The 19,019-nt window shown below is 33.8% G+C and overlaps 2 protein-coding genes across 2 annotated transcripts; both read right to left on the reverse strand.

The window, feature by feature from the left end:
* Positions 1-598: 598 nt before the first annotated feature.
* On the reverse strand, positions 599-751 carry LOAG_16425 (hypothetical protein; the record flags this gene model as incomplete). The annotated part of the gene is made up of 1 exon (XM_020449078.1): positions 599-751. One exon carries the CDS (start codon positions 749-751, stop codon positions 599-601), a length of 153 nt encoding a protein of 50 aa, XP_020307449.1.
* A 1,005-nt stretch (positions 752-1,756) lies between these two features.
* Positions 1,757-16,265, reverse strand: LOAG_05878 (hypothetical protein; the record flags this gene model as incomplete). The annotated part of the gene is made up of 20 exons (XM_020446999.1): positions 1,757-1,973; positions 2,153-2,320; positions 2,505-2,560; positions 2,726-2,915; positions 3,068-3,146; positions 3,464-3,640; positions 3,750-3,964; positions 4,209-4,361; positions 6,482-6,592; positions 6,904-7,158; positions 7,398-7,530; positions 8,175-8,296; positions 9,596-9,758; positions 9,906-10,073; positions 11,419-11,512; positions 11,883-12,020; positions 12,608-12,865; positions 13,567-13,660; positions 14,076-14,225; positions 16,095-16,265. 20 exons carry the CDS (start codon positions 16,263-16,265, stop codon positions 1,902-1,904), a joined length of 2,967 nt encoding a protein of 988 aa, XP_020302725.1. The 3' UTR covers positions 1,757-1,901.
* Between the last annotated feature and the right edge of the window lie 2,754 nt (positions 16,266-19,019).

Raw genomic sequence — 19,019 nt, forward strand, 5'->3', positions numbered from 1 at the left:
TATTAACGATGGCCACATAAACAAGGTAAATCTTTTTAATGTTGTAAGATGTAATGTTTTAATTACCTTAACTTGTTCATCGTCAGAGGAAGCGACANGTTTCATTTCGACATCCGATGCTGAATCAGCACCCTCACCTGATGCATCACTTTTATTACTCATTGTTGACACTGCAACGAAGATTACTTCCATATAGGCGAAAATATGTAGAACTAAGGATACTTTTAAATTCACATTACACTTGCATCTCATCGCTACAAACAAAATTCCATTAGTTATGCATTTTGTTTGTTAACTAGGAATAATAAGGATAAACTACTCCTGCTAATTAAAATTAGCACGGAATTTTCATCGACAATGCGCATTTTAAATTCAAATGCAATCATTTCACTGTTTCCTGCAAAATTCTAAGTAATTTAGGTCCACATTGGAATGGAAATGGAACAATTTTCAAGCCTCAAAACTTGTTGATAATGAAAGGGATTCCGGAATCACCACAGACAATGACGCACAGTTTTGTCGGAAAGTATTAGAACCGATAGCAGGAAGTCCGACAAATACAGATATTCTCTAGCAATTAACCTAAAGTGAAGACACATCACCATGTAACAAAACTGACACGATCTCGAGTGACCTGACCCGCCATAGTACAATCCCAGTCTTTCGGGTTTGAAGTGAAACCCACCCTCACACGCATACAGCGTGAAACCATGACGGAAGCACGCCGTGCCTCATTTCCCCGCAACACCATTTGCAATTCCAAGCACTTCGGTTTGTGAAAACATCTATCTCATTCTCTCAAATCTCAACGGATATTTTCCCACTGGCAGATACGCATCCAGTAAAATTACTTTCCAGTCAATTGTGTCAACTGCAATCAAATTCGCACTTATATTTCGAAAGTCTCAGCGTCACATTCGATGTCAACTTTAGTTGGACTAAAGCTATATGTAAGCAACTTCCACGCTGTGTCCATCATGTTAAAAATTGAAAAGATTGGACACACAGTATGTAGAGAAATAAACGGTCGAGGTCAAGACTATCTATCAAATCCAGCTGTAAAGGTCAGATGAACACTAATTTTCTTTTTTTTTTGTGTTTCATAAGCGATCTAAATGTCTAACATTGAAGTAAATCTCCTTTACTCGCTTTTTCTACTTGCTTTTCATCTTTTCCATAGTCCATAGCACACTTGAACCATCTGTATTATGGATCTGTAAGACCCGTTTGCCTGTCATCATGACGCAAATCTGCAATATATTCCTGGGCTTTATTTATTGGACGCTGAAGTTGTCCTTTCCATTTTACTTAGTCCAGCCAGAATCAGTTTGCCATTTGGTGTTGACATGTAAAAGAAGTATTGGAACAAAGTTCAACAACAGACTCGTAACGCTTAGAATATGAGAACTTACCTGAAGCAAAAGGCTTTTATCCCATTTATTTCCTAATTCAAAAACTTGCACTATTTCCGAACACCGAATCCTTTTTCCCTCCTCTTTGTTCAGTACAGTATTCCGATTTCATTCTATAATCTCAAATTCATGGATTCTTCCACAAAAGTTTTAAGTTGACTATACTGATCTACAGGTTTCCTCAATGACACCTCACCCAAATTCATTTATACCGAGAGAATATGATCCCTTTCTCACTTCATTAAGCGGTTAAATCGGACTCACATGATTCGGAATATTATTTTACTACGTTACTCTTCATTTCTCTGTTTTCATTTCTCTTACATTCCTCACCTATTCTAAAAGTGCTTATTAATTTATTACAGTCATACTTTGAAGTTTACACAATTTGCATATCATTGTGGAAATAGAACAAATGATAACAACAAAGAAATATTAGTCACTCTATGTACATATATAAATATATCAACATGAGATCACGTCAAAAAATCACAAAAGGCACGTTACGATCATTGCATGATTACGGCATGCTATCAAACGTTTCTCCAAAATTCTCGTTTCCTGAAAAGAACTATTTTGTATCCGGATTTACTGAATGTCAATCGGGAGAGGCCGTAAAAGGAAATATAGCTAATGATAAAACCACGTTTCACCGACTTTCACCAACTAATAATTATTAAATTAACTCGTTTGTTTGTCCATAATGGGCCCGTTAAATATCAGGTAGAAGACAATTATACCTGAGTAAGTGCTTCTAATAAAGTAGCTCCTTGAAGACTAGATGTGGATGCCGTAAGAAAGTGTTCATCTGCGACACCTAGTAGACGTTTCGCTTCACGTAAATCATCACGAAGACAGTTTTGTCGTCTAATCATTAAATTAACTCGTTTATCCATCAGTAGTGCATGCTGAAAATATTAAATTTTTATTGAAGACCTATGAAAAGCACGCTGATCAATTATCTGAATTCTACCTCCTCAGATAAAGGTTTGAAAAATGAATGGCATCCTACAAATATGCATATATATACGTATATAATGTTCAGAATTGTTCTAGAACTTCCGAAAATATTTCCATTTATTGAATGCTTACTTTATTTGAAGAATGAGTTTGTGACAGTTCGAAAAGTCGTCTTTTTGAAAGGGACCCTGAAAACTTCAGAAATAAATTCAAATTCCAATTAACACGGTGCATGACTTTTTAGGCTTTAAAAATGATCAAAACATTCAAAAGCCCAAAAATTCGGAGACCTCATATACTTGATTGCTGCCGAGAGATTAGATGAGAAAATTGTGATAAAAGAGGAAATTTACCATAATTTTTAACAACATCCACACCGGTGGCACTTTCGTAACCGCTACTAGCCGAGAAACTTTCTCGATTTCGAGGTCGATTAGAACGAGGTGATAACAAGGTTAGCAGTGGTCGACTATAGATTGAGCCATTTTCATCGCTACCATGGCCTGATGAATATGCGCCAGTGTCCTGCTTTGCATCAGTTACCTGAATTTAAACCATCTGGTAGTCATTATCCACTAATTTTATCAGTAATACAGAGAAACAACAAGCAATAATTCCTTAATTACTCGTTTACATGTCAGTCATAAAACCAATGCTAATTAATTATGGAAAAAAGAGAAGAGGAGAAAACATGCCATGGAGTAAGGTGATGGTACAAAATTCGTCGACCTTTGATTGGCATCACCCGAATTTCGTCTTTCAATAATGCGTTTGCTGCAATAAATTACTGAGTGAATCAAAATTCACCACAAAGACTATTTCGGTATTCTTCTGACGGAATGGTTACATGTTCTAGAGGTCCATAAATTAATTTCGCCAATCTATCAAATTTTGTGGTTGAGTTACCGGTGATTCGGTAGTTTAACCTTGGCTGATAATTACATAGAACGGCTTTCTAGTGTCGCAATATGGTGTTATTAAATTTCTCATAATTAGAAAAGTTAATATAATAATGAAAAATGCAAAATTTGTGAAAAATTTCCAAAATTATAGTTACTTTATAAAAAATTAACTTTGTTCAGAAAAATTACCCTTTCTTAGTTTCTTTTTTAGAATCAAATAAATCACGACGTGAACTTTTGGCAACGGGATATTGTAAAGGCGTACGTTCCAGTAACACAGGTTGTTTTTCGGGAGAAACTTTACGTATGTTACTTTCTGCAGTTCGTCGTGGTAGCTTGCTCTTTGGCAGTGCTTCTGGTCGATTACTGCAAAAAAAAGAAAGTGTACAATAAGTCATATTGCATGAAAGTCCTTTAAATCAATTTTATTGGTACTTGAAGTGAATCGATTTTAGTGGTACTTTAATGAACGTACTTCCTATTAGCATAATTGTTCAGTGGATGTGTACTGGATCGTGGTACTGTTTTGGGATTGTTATTTTTCGTGATGATCATTGGTTGATCCAATAGAGGTGACGGAAAAGTACCGCTTACTAGCTGGCTAGTCTCGTGTGCATCTTCTTTCTCTATTGTTTTTAGAATAGTAAGTGAGCTAGCTTGTCCATAACCAGCGCTACTTTCCGATGAAAGCTGAAAAAGGAAACAAGAAATAAATAATAAAGCTGAAATATACTTTGAGAAATGCTATAACAAGTTTCGGGAATTTCCCAGAAAAACCTAATCGAATAAAATTTCATTAAAGAAAGTTGAAGGTAAGATGAAATATCGATAGGAGAGTAATATACTTCCACAAGACAATCAAATATCAATTAATCCCTAAATTTCTAGATTTTATTAAAATATTTGGTATCCGTTAATGGAACTCTCAACTAACCATGCTACTCTTGCAACAGCTTAATGGAATAAATTTTTTCTTCTTCTTCTTATAGGTTTCAGTAAGTTGGTACAATTTCTCATCTGTATAAGCTTCCGGTTTGATTGCGCTTCGATTAAATCCTGATAGTGAACTATCACTTCCCGATACATTCTGCAACAAATCATTGATGTCATGTTCGGTTTTCAAGGCTATTATATCTATGAATAATTACTTTTATCATGTGACATTTTTTGGTAAATATAAAAGTTTTGCTTCTCAAAATTATGTGCTAACAGCATGCTTCACGACAAATATCAAATACTTTGGTTCATTTTTATGAAAAAATTCAAAAATTTTAATTTAAACTTGAGGATGTAAATTCATTTTGTAGCAAATTTGTATGTGTAGGTAGTATCTTAAAATTTTAAAACAAAGGAAAGGTTTTAAGGAAAATAAGTGGAAATGATCGGAGGCCGACCATGGAAATTTAATCAATCATTTTATATTTTCATCCTTCATCACTGCGAATCAGTGCCGGTTCGAATTAAATGATCGAGTTAAATTTCCAATTTATTTATCGATAAGGAGGATGGAAAAAGAAAATGAGATGAAGAAAGAATCAGGAGGACAGATTCGTAAATTTAATGTATTATCAGCATGTCAGGCACTATAAGCTGTCATTTTTAATCAATCACATTTAGGGTCCGAATACCTTTCTTTAAATTCTTTTATAATATTTAATCAAGATTTGGATACGAAATCAAAAACCGGTTTCAATAATTTCCGATAATGAGTTTCAAATTTATATTAATTTTTTAAACAATCAGACTTTTGTCCATACTTTCACAATAATTTAGTTTTTTTTTACATCTAGTAGTTTTGACAAATTTTTGGAATTAATTTATTAACTGTTCTAATTAGCTGTCAAATGATCCATCAATTGTCCCAACTATGAAGTGTTAAAAAGTTGGACATTTATCGGTATAATTACCGCGTAATTTAAAAGATTTGAAAATAACGAAAATGAAAAAGTTACAAGGCATTAAAATCTTTTTAAAGATTTATCCGTATTCCAGAACGAAATAGAAAACGGAAAGAACTTTAATTTATCTGGTGTATGATCAATTTCCTGAAGGAAAATTTTTGAGTGACGATGAAAATACAAGTATTACAGCTTTATACTGATGAATCAATGTTCAAATTTTATGGATTTCTAAACTCCGAATGCTGGTTTGATTCGACTGATAAAGTAAATGAATTTCAGGATGAAAAGCCATCAAATCAGTAATTTATGAGGAGAGAAGAATTTGATCTGCCGGAAGTTGAAATATCACATATGCTTGGGATAGTCTCAAATGGACAAGAATATGACTTGAAAGAGACTAAAATCCCATCATTCCTCAAATATCTGCCTATGAAGAAGTCATTTATATCGTATGCAATGCAAAATATGAAGAACAAATATTACCGCAATTCCAGTAAATTTCGGTGGGACAATTTATTATCTAAATTAAAGTGAGAAAGATTTTTGATTAAAAATAGATGATAATAATTCCATAAAATGATTGAAAAGGGAGATTTATTGCAGAGGTAGAACTGATGATACTGACAAACTTTCCCATCGATGCATACTGTCATCAATAAATTTATCTATCCCTCCTTTGAAATTCAAATCAAGCGGTATCTCTTTTTGTAATTTTTCGCGGTAACGAATGTCTGTTGAAACTTCCATTAAAATGTGCTTAGTACTTAAGTTTGTGAGATCGGCATTTAGCTTCCACCTTCATGAGCCACTTTTTAATTTCAAATATTTCCACTGATTATGAAACCCCTCTTCTATATCAAACTAAGCAGCATAAGGCCGCGATTTTCTTGTCAATTGGCTGTCCATTGAGATACATAAATTTACAGTCATCTAATGGTTTGATGGGCCAAATGATCGCCAATTATACGGTAATTATTCCGACAAATTTTGTGGTCAGCAGGAATCAAATGAGTGAAAGTGTATGTGACCATTAGTCAACAGGTTCCTGTCACTGAATACATTCAAATAAACAAGAATTAGTGAAGCTTATTTGTCTAGTAATTTGATTGTTTCACCTATTTATTTGTTACTTTTTTTGTCAAATAGCTCATTTGATTACTGATAATTGTTGACAGCTACTGACATTTACATCTCTTTGTTTACTTATTCTCTTAACAACTTAGACGATTCATCTGTTGACTTGTTTACAAAATTTAATGAGACTAATGTGTGATCGATTTTCTAAGTTGAAAATTTTAACGCTAACCTCAGACTGTATTTCTGACAAATCGTCATTTAACCGTGAAAGTATTTCATGTGAACGAATGGAACTGATACTAGCGGCCATCGCTCGTTCTAAATCGTCATCCTCCACCTCCTGAATTATGGAATAAGTAGAAGAGATAATAAACTGATAATGAGATTAAAACATTAAGATAAATAATTATATGGAAATATAGGAAATACTGATGCCTAAACAATTTTTTACTTGATAATCCGCAGTAACTGAATATGATAAGCATAGATTACACGTGAAAAGATAACGAACAATGTCTTTTACGTAAAAGCCGTTGCTAAATACTACCATTTCAAAGTGTTTCTAACTGTCGTCCAATAGATTATACTTATTTTCAAAGACGACGTACTACCGTACCTTTATTATTAGTTGAAAAATTAAATGGCACAAACATTTTCGGATGCACTTTTTCCGGATGTTGAAGCAGAAACTTTATCCAGACTAAGAATACTCAGTGGCTGCTGAAGAGTGCCAATGTTTTGGAAAGACTCAAGAAATTGTTCGGTGGTTGGTAGGCTCCGCGGTGAATGACACCCACTGGCTTCTTCGTCATCCTCCAGAATATCGTCCAAATGTCGTCGACAGCCGAACCGTTGTAAATTTTCCATGTCTATGTCGTCTTCGTTACACTGTACGCAAACACTAATCTAGAAATCAGAGATAGATAGGTAAATTTATAGCGATAGACAGGTAAACCTGCACCCATAACGAATGTCTGAAATGTTCGCAAAGACGGATGCAGGATTCGGAATGGTTATACGCAACCGTTGAATTATTGCTAAGAATTAAAACATTTTGTTTGATCTAAGACATTTCCAGCAATAAAGACTCATGAAATAACCAGATGTGGCAGGTGGAAAATGGATGTGATTGAGCAAGTGAGAACCTTGACAGGTCGAGAGTGTCCGCTTTCCTGAGTGTCCTTGATCCAATCCAGGATCATTTTTCGTTTCATCGAATCAATTGCATTTCCGTTCGTTCTTCGTTTTGGCTGTTGTTGTTCAGCAGCTGGTTCTATCCTGTAAAATCGAAAAAGTTCGTTCCAAACTTTAAGCAGTTCTTAAATTCTATTGTCAAATTTCACAAATCTATCTATAAAAAAGGAAAGATCATGCCAGCTTTACTTAATTAAAATACCCTCTTTGCTTTGGCTCTTCATCCAACCGAAAATGAAGTCATTTTCCAGTTTCAAGCATGAGTATTATACCGATTCATTTTCGGATGTTAAGAGTAACTGAAAAGAAGGATAATCTGCCGGAAAGCTTCTTTTACAAACTGGATTACAGCCTATGCTGAGAATATAGTCCGTCCTGTTGCGCGCAAATATCAGTTTTGGCCACTTTGCCTACCCATTTAAATCTGTGCTTGAGAGATATGTCCAAGTTGAAAAATCTAAGTGAACATACATATGGGCACTATGGAAAAATATAAGAAATTGAAATTTAGAAGTTTCAGACTTAATTTTCTTCCTTCCACCATGCCAACTTACAGAATCCAATTCTGAGATACAAAAGTCTCGTCATAAAACAAAATAGAGCGGCTAAGTCTACTGAATAACTGAGCTAAGATCCAAAGCAAGTCTGTAATTAAACCCTCAGATCAAGAATTTCAGGTTAGTCTAAGTTGCAGTAAAAAGAGAGTTTATAAGTTCAAAAAGATAAACCTGACAGAAGGTCCGAGGAAAATGACCGTTTCGGCGCATGACTGCTCTGAGCTCGAATTACCTTCACTATTTGCAGCCAAACGTCGACGAGTAGAATCGGAAGACGATGAATCACTCCCAACCTAAAATTGTATCAGATAACGATAAATTTCTGAGTGCCACAGATCATTTTCGTAACTTTAATATTGAAATGCAGAGGAAATAACAATAGGCCTATTCTATTTTAACCAATTTTTTTGTTGTTTTACCAACAATTCCAATAATGTGGCGAATGGTAGTCTAATATTTATTTCACTTACTCTAATTTAGAAACTTTTTACAAAGAAAATCAGATACTGTGAATTATATTGGCGTACGTGACCGCTAACTCAAAAATTTCCCATGATAGCCCAATTTTTTAAAATATTTTCTATTTCAGAGATTGCTTTGAGAGAAATGAAGAAGAAGTCCGGACAACAGAGATTCTTCGCAAAAATTTTACTTACAAATGTTCTTCAAGTGCTAACATGCCATGAAATGGCAAGTACAATTTTCGAAATTTGAAAGTTTGGCTTTCATTTAGTTAAGGAAAAATTTCCTGAAATGTCCAAAATTATGACAACAACAATGCAAGCTCTGTAAAATTTTACAAGATTATGTGGCAGTTGAAGAGGTCGATTGTAAGGCTTTAATTTTTTTTGTAAGGTTACGAAAAAAAATACTTTAAATTCTGCTAAATCAACCAAAAGTAAGCAGGAACTTTAACATATCAGTAAAGATAGATTAGGAAACACTATGTTAGCTTCCCACCTAAGGATTCAAGGCTAGCGGTCGAAAAATTCAAGCTTGGCAAATGGATCAAAGCAGAACTAATAATTGAAAATCTTGCGCGGAAATAGTAGCCAAAGATGACCGATGTTAAAGCTTGCTGCTTAAATAGATGGGACAGCTGACGATGAAAAGAAAATCTTCACGATATATTGGAAGATGTAATAAAAGCCATTGATAACAAATAATCTTCACGATATATCAGAATAATCTTTGCTGGAAATGAATCTGAATCGAAAAGGAGCAGCACCGAAAGTACGAAATATTTAAACATTTCATCTTCCGACTGATAAGATTGGGAAAAATTTTTTAGATTTCAATTAAGATTCTACGATTTCATTCTACGTAGTCAAGGAACAAATTTGCATAGTACAATTTCTAATTGATTGTTTCTCGAAGAATTTGGGTACAAAGTCAACTGAGATCTTGAAAAACCTATGAAGCCAATCGTTTATTGCTTAATGTTTCGGAAATTGCCAAAGTAGTCTATCCTTGGAACAGGTGAGATATCATATGGTACTTTTGGAACACTGTTTACAGCAATCTTTATTTTCAAAAAAAGGTGGAAAAAGTGTAATTTGCACTTTAGCAAGTTAACCATTACAATTACTTACACGATGTGTTTTTCGTGGTTTAGCAGCACGTTGTATTTTGGACATCATTTGTAAAATATTTTCCGATTCCGAAATTCGATCAGAAAGTGAAGCGAAGAGAAGCGATGCCTTCACTTGTACACTACCTAGTGATTCTTTCAGTAACATACATAGAGGACTTTGTCTGAAAATAAGTAGCAAAAAACTTAGTTGGAGTTAGGAAGGGAACAAATGTTGAGACAGCTCTCTGATAGATAGACATTGTGATAACTTTTATCACACTGATTGTTAAAGCTTAAATTTTCTTTTTGATAGGAAGTGAAGAAGAAACCTGCTCGGGAGATATCGCTGTCCTTGGAATAATGCAACCAAAAGGTTGGTGATAACAGGCATAGTCATGGCCTGTATATCACCTTTTGATGTACGTTCACCAAGTCCTAAATCTACCAGACATAATCGCGATCGGCCACCAATCAATTGGGATGTGTTCTTTTTATACCTGAATGATTCCAGTAATTTCAAAGAAGAACGGTGAAATTCTTTTGAAATAACTGGATTGTGTGTTTTGCAGCTTAAAAGAAAGTCGGCAGGTTTGATCTTTTTTTTCAAATATTTTTATAATTTCCCGTGTCATTCTGCACTTGCTGTTAAATGCGACAATTGCCAAACTACTAATAACAGTAATGTAATAATAATCAAAAAATCAAAGTAGGATGAGATGGCATAAGTGTAAATGTCGATTATCCTTCCGGATCAACATTTCCTGTCATACGGTGCTTTCGTTTAGTGGTACTCGTTGTGAGTGTTGTAATTTGAATCGCGTATCAATGTGAATTAATATCAAAACATTTGTCAACAGTTTAAAGTGTGAAATAAATCGTCGTGAGCAAACAGCTGTTGTTAGATTGAAGTTTTGCAAAATCGAATTTAATAGATAGCCGAAAAGATAATCACGCAATTGATAACTTATTGTAAACAAGGGAAAATAATTTGAAGCTAGACTGAGTGGTGGCAGCACATATTAAAAAACATTTTTAACAAACCGGGATAGAAAAGAGAAGTATAAGGACATAAATAGGAGGAAATTTTTTTGTGTCGTCTTATCGGTTGTATATTTTCCAATCTTTCTTCCATTAAAATACTAAGTGAAACATTTGCTGAATTTAAAAAGTTGGATTTTTTGCGGAAAAAAACTTCAGTATTTGCAATTCAAATCTAAAAATTAAAAGAAGATGGCAGATAGATGGATAAACTGCTCTGACTTAATAAGAATTCGCTGGACTGCGAAAGGTTCAATGGTTCCCTTTTCGAATTCTCAAGATACAAAAATTACGAATATTCTGTAGATAATACCGTAATGAATAAGAATATTTATGTCAGAAAAAACTAGCCTGTACAAATTGATGTAGAAGAAAAGATGTCCACATCGTTGTTCGTTTTCATCTTCTGGAATGAAACAGAAATAAACGGTCATTGCATTTAAATGATGCGGTAATGCTCCAAGCATGATATTTTGGTGACAGTCACATTTACTCCATGAATTTTGATCTTTTCTCTTTTTTTGTTCTTCATAGTTTTTTCCCATCTACCATTTCAATATAAATGTTTTCCATGTTTCCCGATGAAAAGGTAAGGAAGGAAAAGTTTAAGTTTCGTTTAACTTTTCTGCTGTATTTACGGGAATTTTCCTGATATAAAAAAGAGAGGAATAAAGACAAGTTCCATTCATCAGACAATAAAACTTTTTGTTTGGTTTTATGAGTAATTCAAAGAGCTATGCACATTTACGGGTCTTAAGAAATTGTAGGCATTTTACTGCTGCCTCATTGGGATCGTCTATTTACAACTTTAGTAGATACGGTGCAAATTTTCCGTTTACATCAGGGTCTGCAGCTGCCAACTTTTTATGACATCTCGTAGGAACTCGAACTTCTTTTCCTTTAATCTAACCAGCTTAAGAAATTTTTATGACTGAGTGGCGGCGTAAACCTTTCATTGGAAAGGAATCATAAAATTGGTGGACGGAAACTTTGCACATAAAGTTTATAGCATTATCCGTGAATGCCAGATTTACAGTATGAATACTAACGGCATCCACGTTTTTTATATGCCAAGATTTTCACCCGCCATATTCCGTAGAAAATGTTTCCGCACTTTCAGACATTTTCCTTGTAAAATGCGCTCTTGAGCTTTAGCAAAAGAATTCACGCAATATGTACGGAGCACTAAGAATAAGTTTCACTTCATCAGTTTGTTGTTATATTCCAAAAATTTTCTTTAGCTTGAACTAAAAAGATTGAGGAGTTACCGGTTAGTCTGGCCTGGATAATATCATCGATCATTAACATAGCTTGTTCCAAAGAATCCACCCTCAATTCACTATGATTCTGAATTTTGATTCCCAGTACGGAATCTTCTCGAATAGTAACAACTTCTTGTGAGGTCACTGGAATTAGAAATTTCAGATCTGATCGATCAGATATCGAAATGAATTGAAGAAGATGACAGATGGTAATGATCACTGAATGTGAAATGACCAATGAAATAAAATCTCCGAAATTTTTTTTTGAACTCACAAAAATTCAATTTTTCATGCTGAATTTTCGAAATTTTAGTGTTTGAAGAATTCTTCTACAAGTCGAGCACTCCAAAATTCTTAACACAAATTTCATTTTGCGGGCCTTTTTGTCATTTTCCAATAGACCAACTGTTAAAAGAAGACAAAAAATGATGTATTTTTGGCGCAAGCTACCAATTATTCCATTGAATGAAAAAGTCCATCCATCCCTTTGATTAATGATTCTGGCCCTTTCACTACAAAATTTATGCAATTTTTCCTTTAACTATCTCAAAATAACATAATTTTATGTATATGTGTGTTTTTTCAAGAAAAATAACAGATTAAAAATGCCTTCGACTATGAAAGAAAAACGGTCAAAAGCGGAAAAAAGATTTGATGGATGATAATGGATTCTTTTTTTGAATGGAAACCCACGCAGTCATATATATATAAATATATAATGATCAACTAACCGGGCTGAATAAATGAAGCAAGAAGATCGATGAGTAGATTACGACGCTGAGAATAATAAAGTGCCGAAATACGGACAGAATGATGAAAATCAGGTCGACGTTGGCGCAATTCGGATATTAACCGGAATGTGAGTAGCAATGCAGATGGAAAAATACCCGGATATTGTATTCCGGATGATGGACCGGCTAAATCTGAAGCTGTGCTGACCGCTGTGAAATCCTGTCGATTATATTGCGAATACAGCAGCTCATTTTTAGCTGAAAACGACGAGTTTAGCTATGCATGAATTCTTTTCAAGCATAAAAATTTGCAAAGAAAAAAGATTTTGAAAAAAAAGATAAAAGATGAAAAAATTTTTAAATTCTTTAAAAAAGTTTAAAAAGTGAACGAAAAAATCTAATCCTTTCATAATTTTTTTTGATTTTTATTGATGTTATTCCCTTCGAAAGATTCACTGGAAATTTCATTCAAAACTATCTGGTAAACATTCTTTCCCCAAATTACAAATTCATTTTCCAAACATTTCATTAAATTTGCGCTACTTCACGGTATCAAACATTTACTTAATTTGTGATAATTTATTAGTAATTTTGATACTTCGATAATTTAAATTTTGTCAGAAACGAAGTCTCTTTTAAATGGTCAAAATTATGAAATGCAAATGACGACAATCATGAAATTAATGACAGATATAAAATGGTTCGCATATATCACATGTTCACCATTGTCAAGCATGTGTCATCTGCGCTTACATATACACATCTCTAATCATCGAATCCTCATTGCATTAGAGGCACCAATAAAATGTCACGGTGATTTGCGATTACGATTATGCGATCATCAATAACCAATAAAATTTGGTCTTCCAATGAAATCCAACAATTTTCACATTTAATTTTCATGATTTCATCATTCATTCTCTTAGAAAGATCAAAAGAAAACTTATCAAATAACGTACCTTTTGATACAGCACCAAAATAGATAAAACAAGCATCAGAACCACTAAAACATGTTTGTAATAGATCCGGTAAACAAACCGAACATATTTGTTGCTGAAAATGATCATTTCTGTCATTTTACTACCATTTCATATTTTTATACTGTCTTTAAAGTATCATAATTTTATACTGTTTTCATTTCCATGATCTTTAAAGTGTCATAATTTCATAATCATAATCTTAAGGTGCCATGATTTCATGATCGCAATCTTTACAATATCATGATCTCTCAAGATTTCATCATAAGCCATTGGAATGTAACTGTCGTATAGTGGAATTTTTCACATACTACATAAATTATAATTAAAATTTATGAAGGAAAGTAACCGAAGGTTACAGTATAGGAATAATTTTCCGTGTACTGTAATATTTCCGTTATGCTTGTCAAAATACCAACGACTGCATTCTTCTCTTCACAGTAGGCTTTAGGAATTGAAAATTTAAATGATTAATTAATTTAATGACGAACAATGGTAGCATCGGATGCAAAAATTTGATCGAATGTATATTTGCTGAATGATTTCGAAATGCCCGATTGATTACACCGAAAAACGAAGCTATTCCCGTGTACGGTCACATTTTCCAAGTCTTCGTCTGCTAATCGAAGCACTGTTTTTAGCTGAAATAAATTGTAGCAATATTTTTTCCGGATAACAAATACGGTTGGACAGCTTAAATAAGAAAATGAGATCGCTGAACATAAAGTGTGCCATAGTTTTACTTCTTTTTTACTTTAGCAATTATACTCCTCAAATTTAGGAATTGATATGGTCCGGAATATTTTGTGAGAGAATTTCGAGATTACCGTCCTTATTATTCCAGGTGTAAATAACTTTCGTTGTATTATCTTTTTGTGTCAACAAACTAACACAAACAATTGACAGCTAGAACTGAAGTTGAACAAAGCAACTGATATTCCACAAGCAGATTTTTTTTTTTAAATTTACAAACTTGTTTACTTTTCATTTTTCTTCTCCTTTGTTGATTACCAAGCAAGTTTCTTTTCTTTTCGAACTAATGGACCGACTGACAGCGAGAGCGACAGCTGCACTGACGAGTAATGGAATAAGTGTGGATATACAATCCATTCATTCATCACTACAGTCATAAAGGTGACAGCATCAATTGGTCAATTGGTCATTTGAAGCATTGGCAGCAGAGTAAGAAGCATCAACTAAACTAATCAGTAGCAGCACTTATCAATTCACGCTGTACGGATGATCAGATCTATCTCTTTTAAGCCAGAAATTCTTAAGGCTTGTAAATGATAAGTAAACGAGTCTTTCCTTACGTCTAAGCTCTCGAGGTGCTTAAAGTGATTCGGTGCATTGCTAAATGTAAAAGAAAAAAAAGCTGAGAAGCCTTGGGAATCTGTTATGAATAAATCTTCGCAACTGGAAAAAAATTCCGATATTTTTGCATACCGATATGATTCCTGAAACGGAAAAGATCGACCCGAAAAACTGGAGAAGATATAGATTGTTGGAAGTTACCGGAAGTCTCAACAACAAACCGATCGAACTATTTGAAAAATGAACATAGCCGCTATAGGTCCAAGCGATATCAAAGAATGAGAAAGTTAATACTTCAAAGAAATAAATGAATTATAATCGTGTGAAATGTCGAACTATTGGTTCGGAATGACTATAAAGGGATCAGAGAAAAGAGGAAAGAAATTGATTCTCCCCTGTGGTGATATATGATTCTGAGAAACCACAGCAAGATAAATGGTTTACGGGTCCAATATATATTTCAGAATTCCTTTCTTTTTTTTTCTGTAATTTTTATGAAAACAAAATTTAAAAAACTTTTCAGGCATAACTGTATGTTTTTTTCTATTTCATATTCCATGCCAGTTTAAATTAATCTTTAATCTTTTATTTTTCAAAAAATTAGAGATTTAATAAAATTTCAGATGAAAATAGTACATTATATCGGATTAAATATACTTTTTTTTTGTTATTTGATATTATAAGAAGACACATTTGTAACCTTACAGTTAATAAGAGCTGCTAAATGTAATGTGATATGATATTCCAAACATGTCGCAGGTTTCAAACATTACAATTTGAATAAACAATCCTGGTGGTAACCCTCTGACAAGAGCCATTCTTTTGTTTACCTTTATACTAACAAACAATATCAGCTTATCCCTATATATACCCAATATCATAGCAATACAAGCTATTCATAAAGATATGATCATTTTCATACATACACTATATTAACGCGATACTATACCACTAAATCAATTAGGTCAAGTTAAAGTTCAAAGCAGGATGAACAGTTAACGCATATTTATTAAAATGTTGAAATTATTCAATCATTTGAAAAAAAACTGAGAACTGGTTCGTACTAGATCGCTCTTTTACGATGATACATACATACAAAGAAAACATAGTTCAGTCCGAAATTTCTAAAGCATTCATAGAAATTTTAGAAAATTTTAATTGACCGAAAACAAAAAAAAAGAAAAAGTAAAGGAAACCTGCGGAGTGGAAGGTGATCTTGCTGTTGGCGAGGCCAAAAAACGATGCAACGCTGGTGGAAGTGAAATTTCCTCCAGTTGATTGTGTTCACCGTGATTTCTACCTAAGCTGGCTAATTTACGTGAAGATGAAAGTCGTACAGATAAACTATCCGGCCGCTCATACGACATTGCTAACACTGAAATTTCAAATTAGGTTAAAAAAGGAAGAAAAAAAAGTAAAACTGAAAGTAAACAATTTCGAAACATAAACAATAAATTTGAAAATTAGATGACGCATCTGCGTTTTTCAGTAGTGTATAACAAATTATAACGATAAGTGTTAGCGAAGGCCAAGTAGTCCATATTGGCCTAAATTAATGAATTGTCAAAATAGAACACGAAAAATTCACACTTTAAGGATTCACTCACACACAATATTGGCCTGCCTGTGTGAAAGTAATAATAAATAATTATAAAATACTGAATGGAAGAAGTGATTAATAAATAAAATATTTAATGCAAAACAACAGGGTATTCCTGACGAAGGATACGGAAACATTCTCACAAGTGAATGCGGAATTCCTGATACAAGATAACTTCCTAATCAATGTTTTCTCCTACTATATCATCCACAAAAAAAAAGCATTGAAGAATTTATTTTAGTACTCGTATCAGAGGAAATTGGTAAGCAAGCAAAGAAATGAATGCTTTAGCAGAATATTCTTTATTTATGGTTCTTCTTTGAGAGTGTATTTAAATGCAAATTAGACACCCTTAGCCCAAAATTTTTGCTGATAATTAAATGTTGATTTAATTAAGGACTCTAAATATGATCATTAATGATGATAGCTTTATAAGGCAAAACGGATAAACAATAATAAATTACTGAATGGAAATTGAACAGAGAGTGGAAGAGAATTCATTTTCATGAAATGATGAAAGAGGAAACAAGACGGAAATTACAAAGAGCTTCAGGAAAGGCTGAAACAGGGCGGGCAGTTATGAAAGGACTGGTATGACGACCGATCGGGTCAATGATGCAATCACACAATGGGAGCTTAATTCAATAAGCTTCGGGATGCAAGTTATATATATATATATATAGGGTTGAATTGGTGCAATATTTTCAAAATTGTTTTAGAAATGCTGCTGAAATGAAATAGGCATTACTCTTGAGGGAGTTAAAGCCTTTAGGGTTGTTAGTTTGCTGAATAGTTAAGTGGTGGTTAAAGCGAAACAAGAATTTACTGAAAAATAATTTTGAAGAAGAAGAGAAGATGGAATAAATCAATTGCAAATAATTTATTATCAATAATTTTGCTGCTAAGTTTGCAACTTATCATTTTTGCATTGATAGAGTTTTCATTTAATAAATTATGAACTTAATTGTGTGACTATAAATGCAGCAGAAGTCAGCAAAAATCGTTAATGAGGAGTTCTTCTGAGAAATCAAAATTAAAATGAGAAATCTCAGTCCCACATAAGTTTTTGCTCTACTTTATTTTACTAGTTCTGCAATGAAATTGAGTTAAAATTTCAAACAATGACATAGGGACTATATCTGGGAGATCTTGGAAGGTTTGAGGAGAAAGATTGGAACTAACAAAGATTCTTTAATGGACATGAGCAAAAATTTTTCCTTCAGACTGACAGATTGCGAGTTGTTTTTTGATTCTTTAATTTTGGGAAGTACAATACGCTACGTTCCTAAACTTTGAAATATTAGTCAGTGAAGATGAATTATAACTGCTCACATGTCTTGTGATTTTATAAATTCGGGTCCCGCAACAATGACAGATTTTTTTCCAGAAAAAAAAGAAAGTCCTGAGTACTTGAGAGGAGAAATTCAAATAACAATTTTTAATTTTAATCTTCAAATGAATCAATGATTAGTCGACGTGTGACCCCGACGATCAGCAACAGAAATTTTCTCGCGCAATAGACGAAAGGTCAAGACTGCTTAACATATTTCCAACCGCAGAAAAAGAGAAGGAAAAGGAAGACCGAACCAAGGGAAAATATATCAGGAGTGGATGGGGCTGTTCGTTGTGCACCTTCCGTCGGCAGATCTCTCTTCTCTCCCGAGCTTGGTTGGGTCCATCCCCCATTTTTCGAAACAACTGTAGCTTGGATCATCATCATCAAGGCAGAAGAGAGTGGTCGGAGAGAATTAACCAAGAGGAGACGAATTTTGACGGGGTCCCCTCTTTGAGGTGAAACACCAGTGACAGCCACCCTCAACCTTCTCCCATCTTGAAAATTCCAACAATTATCAGCGAAAACGATCTGAAAACCATCTGTGAATCGCTTTCATTTGTTTCGCTCTAATTTATCCGGCTATTTCAAGTCATGAGCTTTGCAGGCAGGGCGAAAATTGCTCACTTCACCATGTTCTTTGACCTTTCGAAAAAGTTACGGTGATCAGCGAATGAACTTACGGATTTCGCAGCATTTTATTCATTTTCATCTTTCATGACTTTTAATGATCTTTTATCAAAATTCTATTTACATTTTTTCTGAATTTTGACTCAATTTTTGGATGCCATCTGCAGATAAGTTCTTCTTGTCTTCGACATTACTGCAATAGGAACTGAAATAGTCAAAGGTTTAAGTTTTCGAGTTAATATAACATTATCCTTCCACATTATTTTAATTCATTCGGAGGGAATCTTTCCCTTTTCCAATTCCATCCCATCAAAATCATTCCCACCACTTCATATTACTTTGACTGCAACACTATCGCCTCAAAATGCAAATACCGATCAGATTATGATTTGAAATGAGAGTAAAAATCAAATGCAGCATATAAATTATCCGAGCAATAAACAGAATGTCATCATGTTGAATGGGATTGAGAAGGAATGATGACTTGTCATCAGATCCTCAAACGATGTCCTTAAAAAGGGAGAGAGAGAGAGAGAGGAGGAGGAGGAGAGAGTAGTT

Source organism: Loa loa, assembly GCF_000183805.2.
Source record: "Loa loa unplaced genomic scaffold supercont3.3, whole genome shotgun sequence".
NCBI lineage: Eukaryota > Metazoa > Nematoda > Chromadorea > Rhabditida > Onchocercidae > Loa > Loa loa.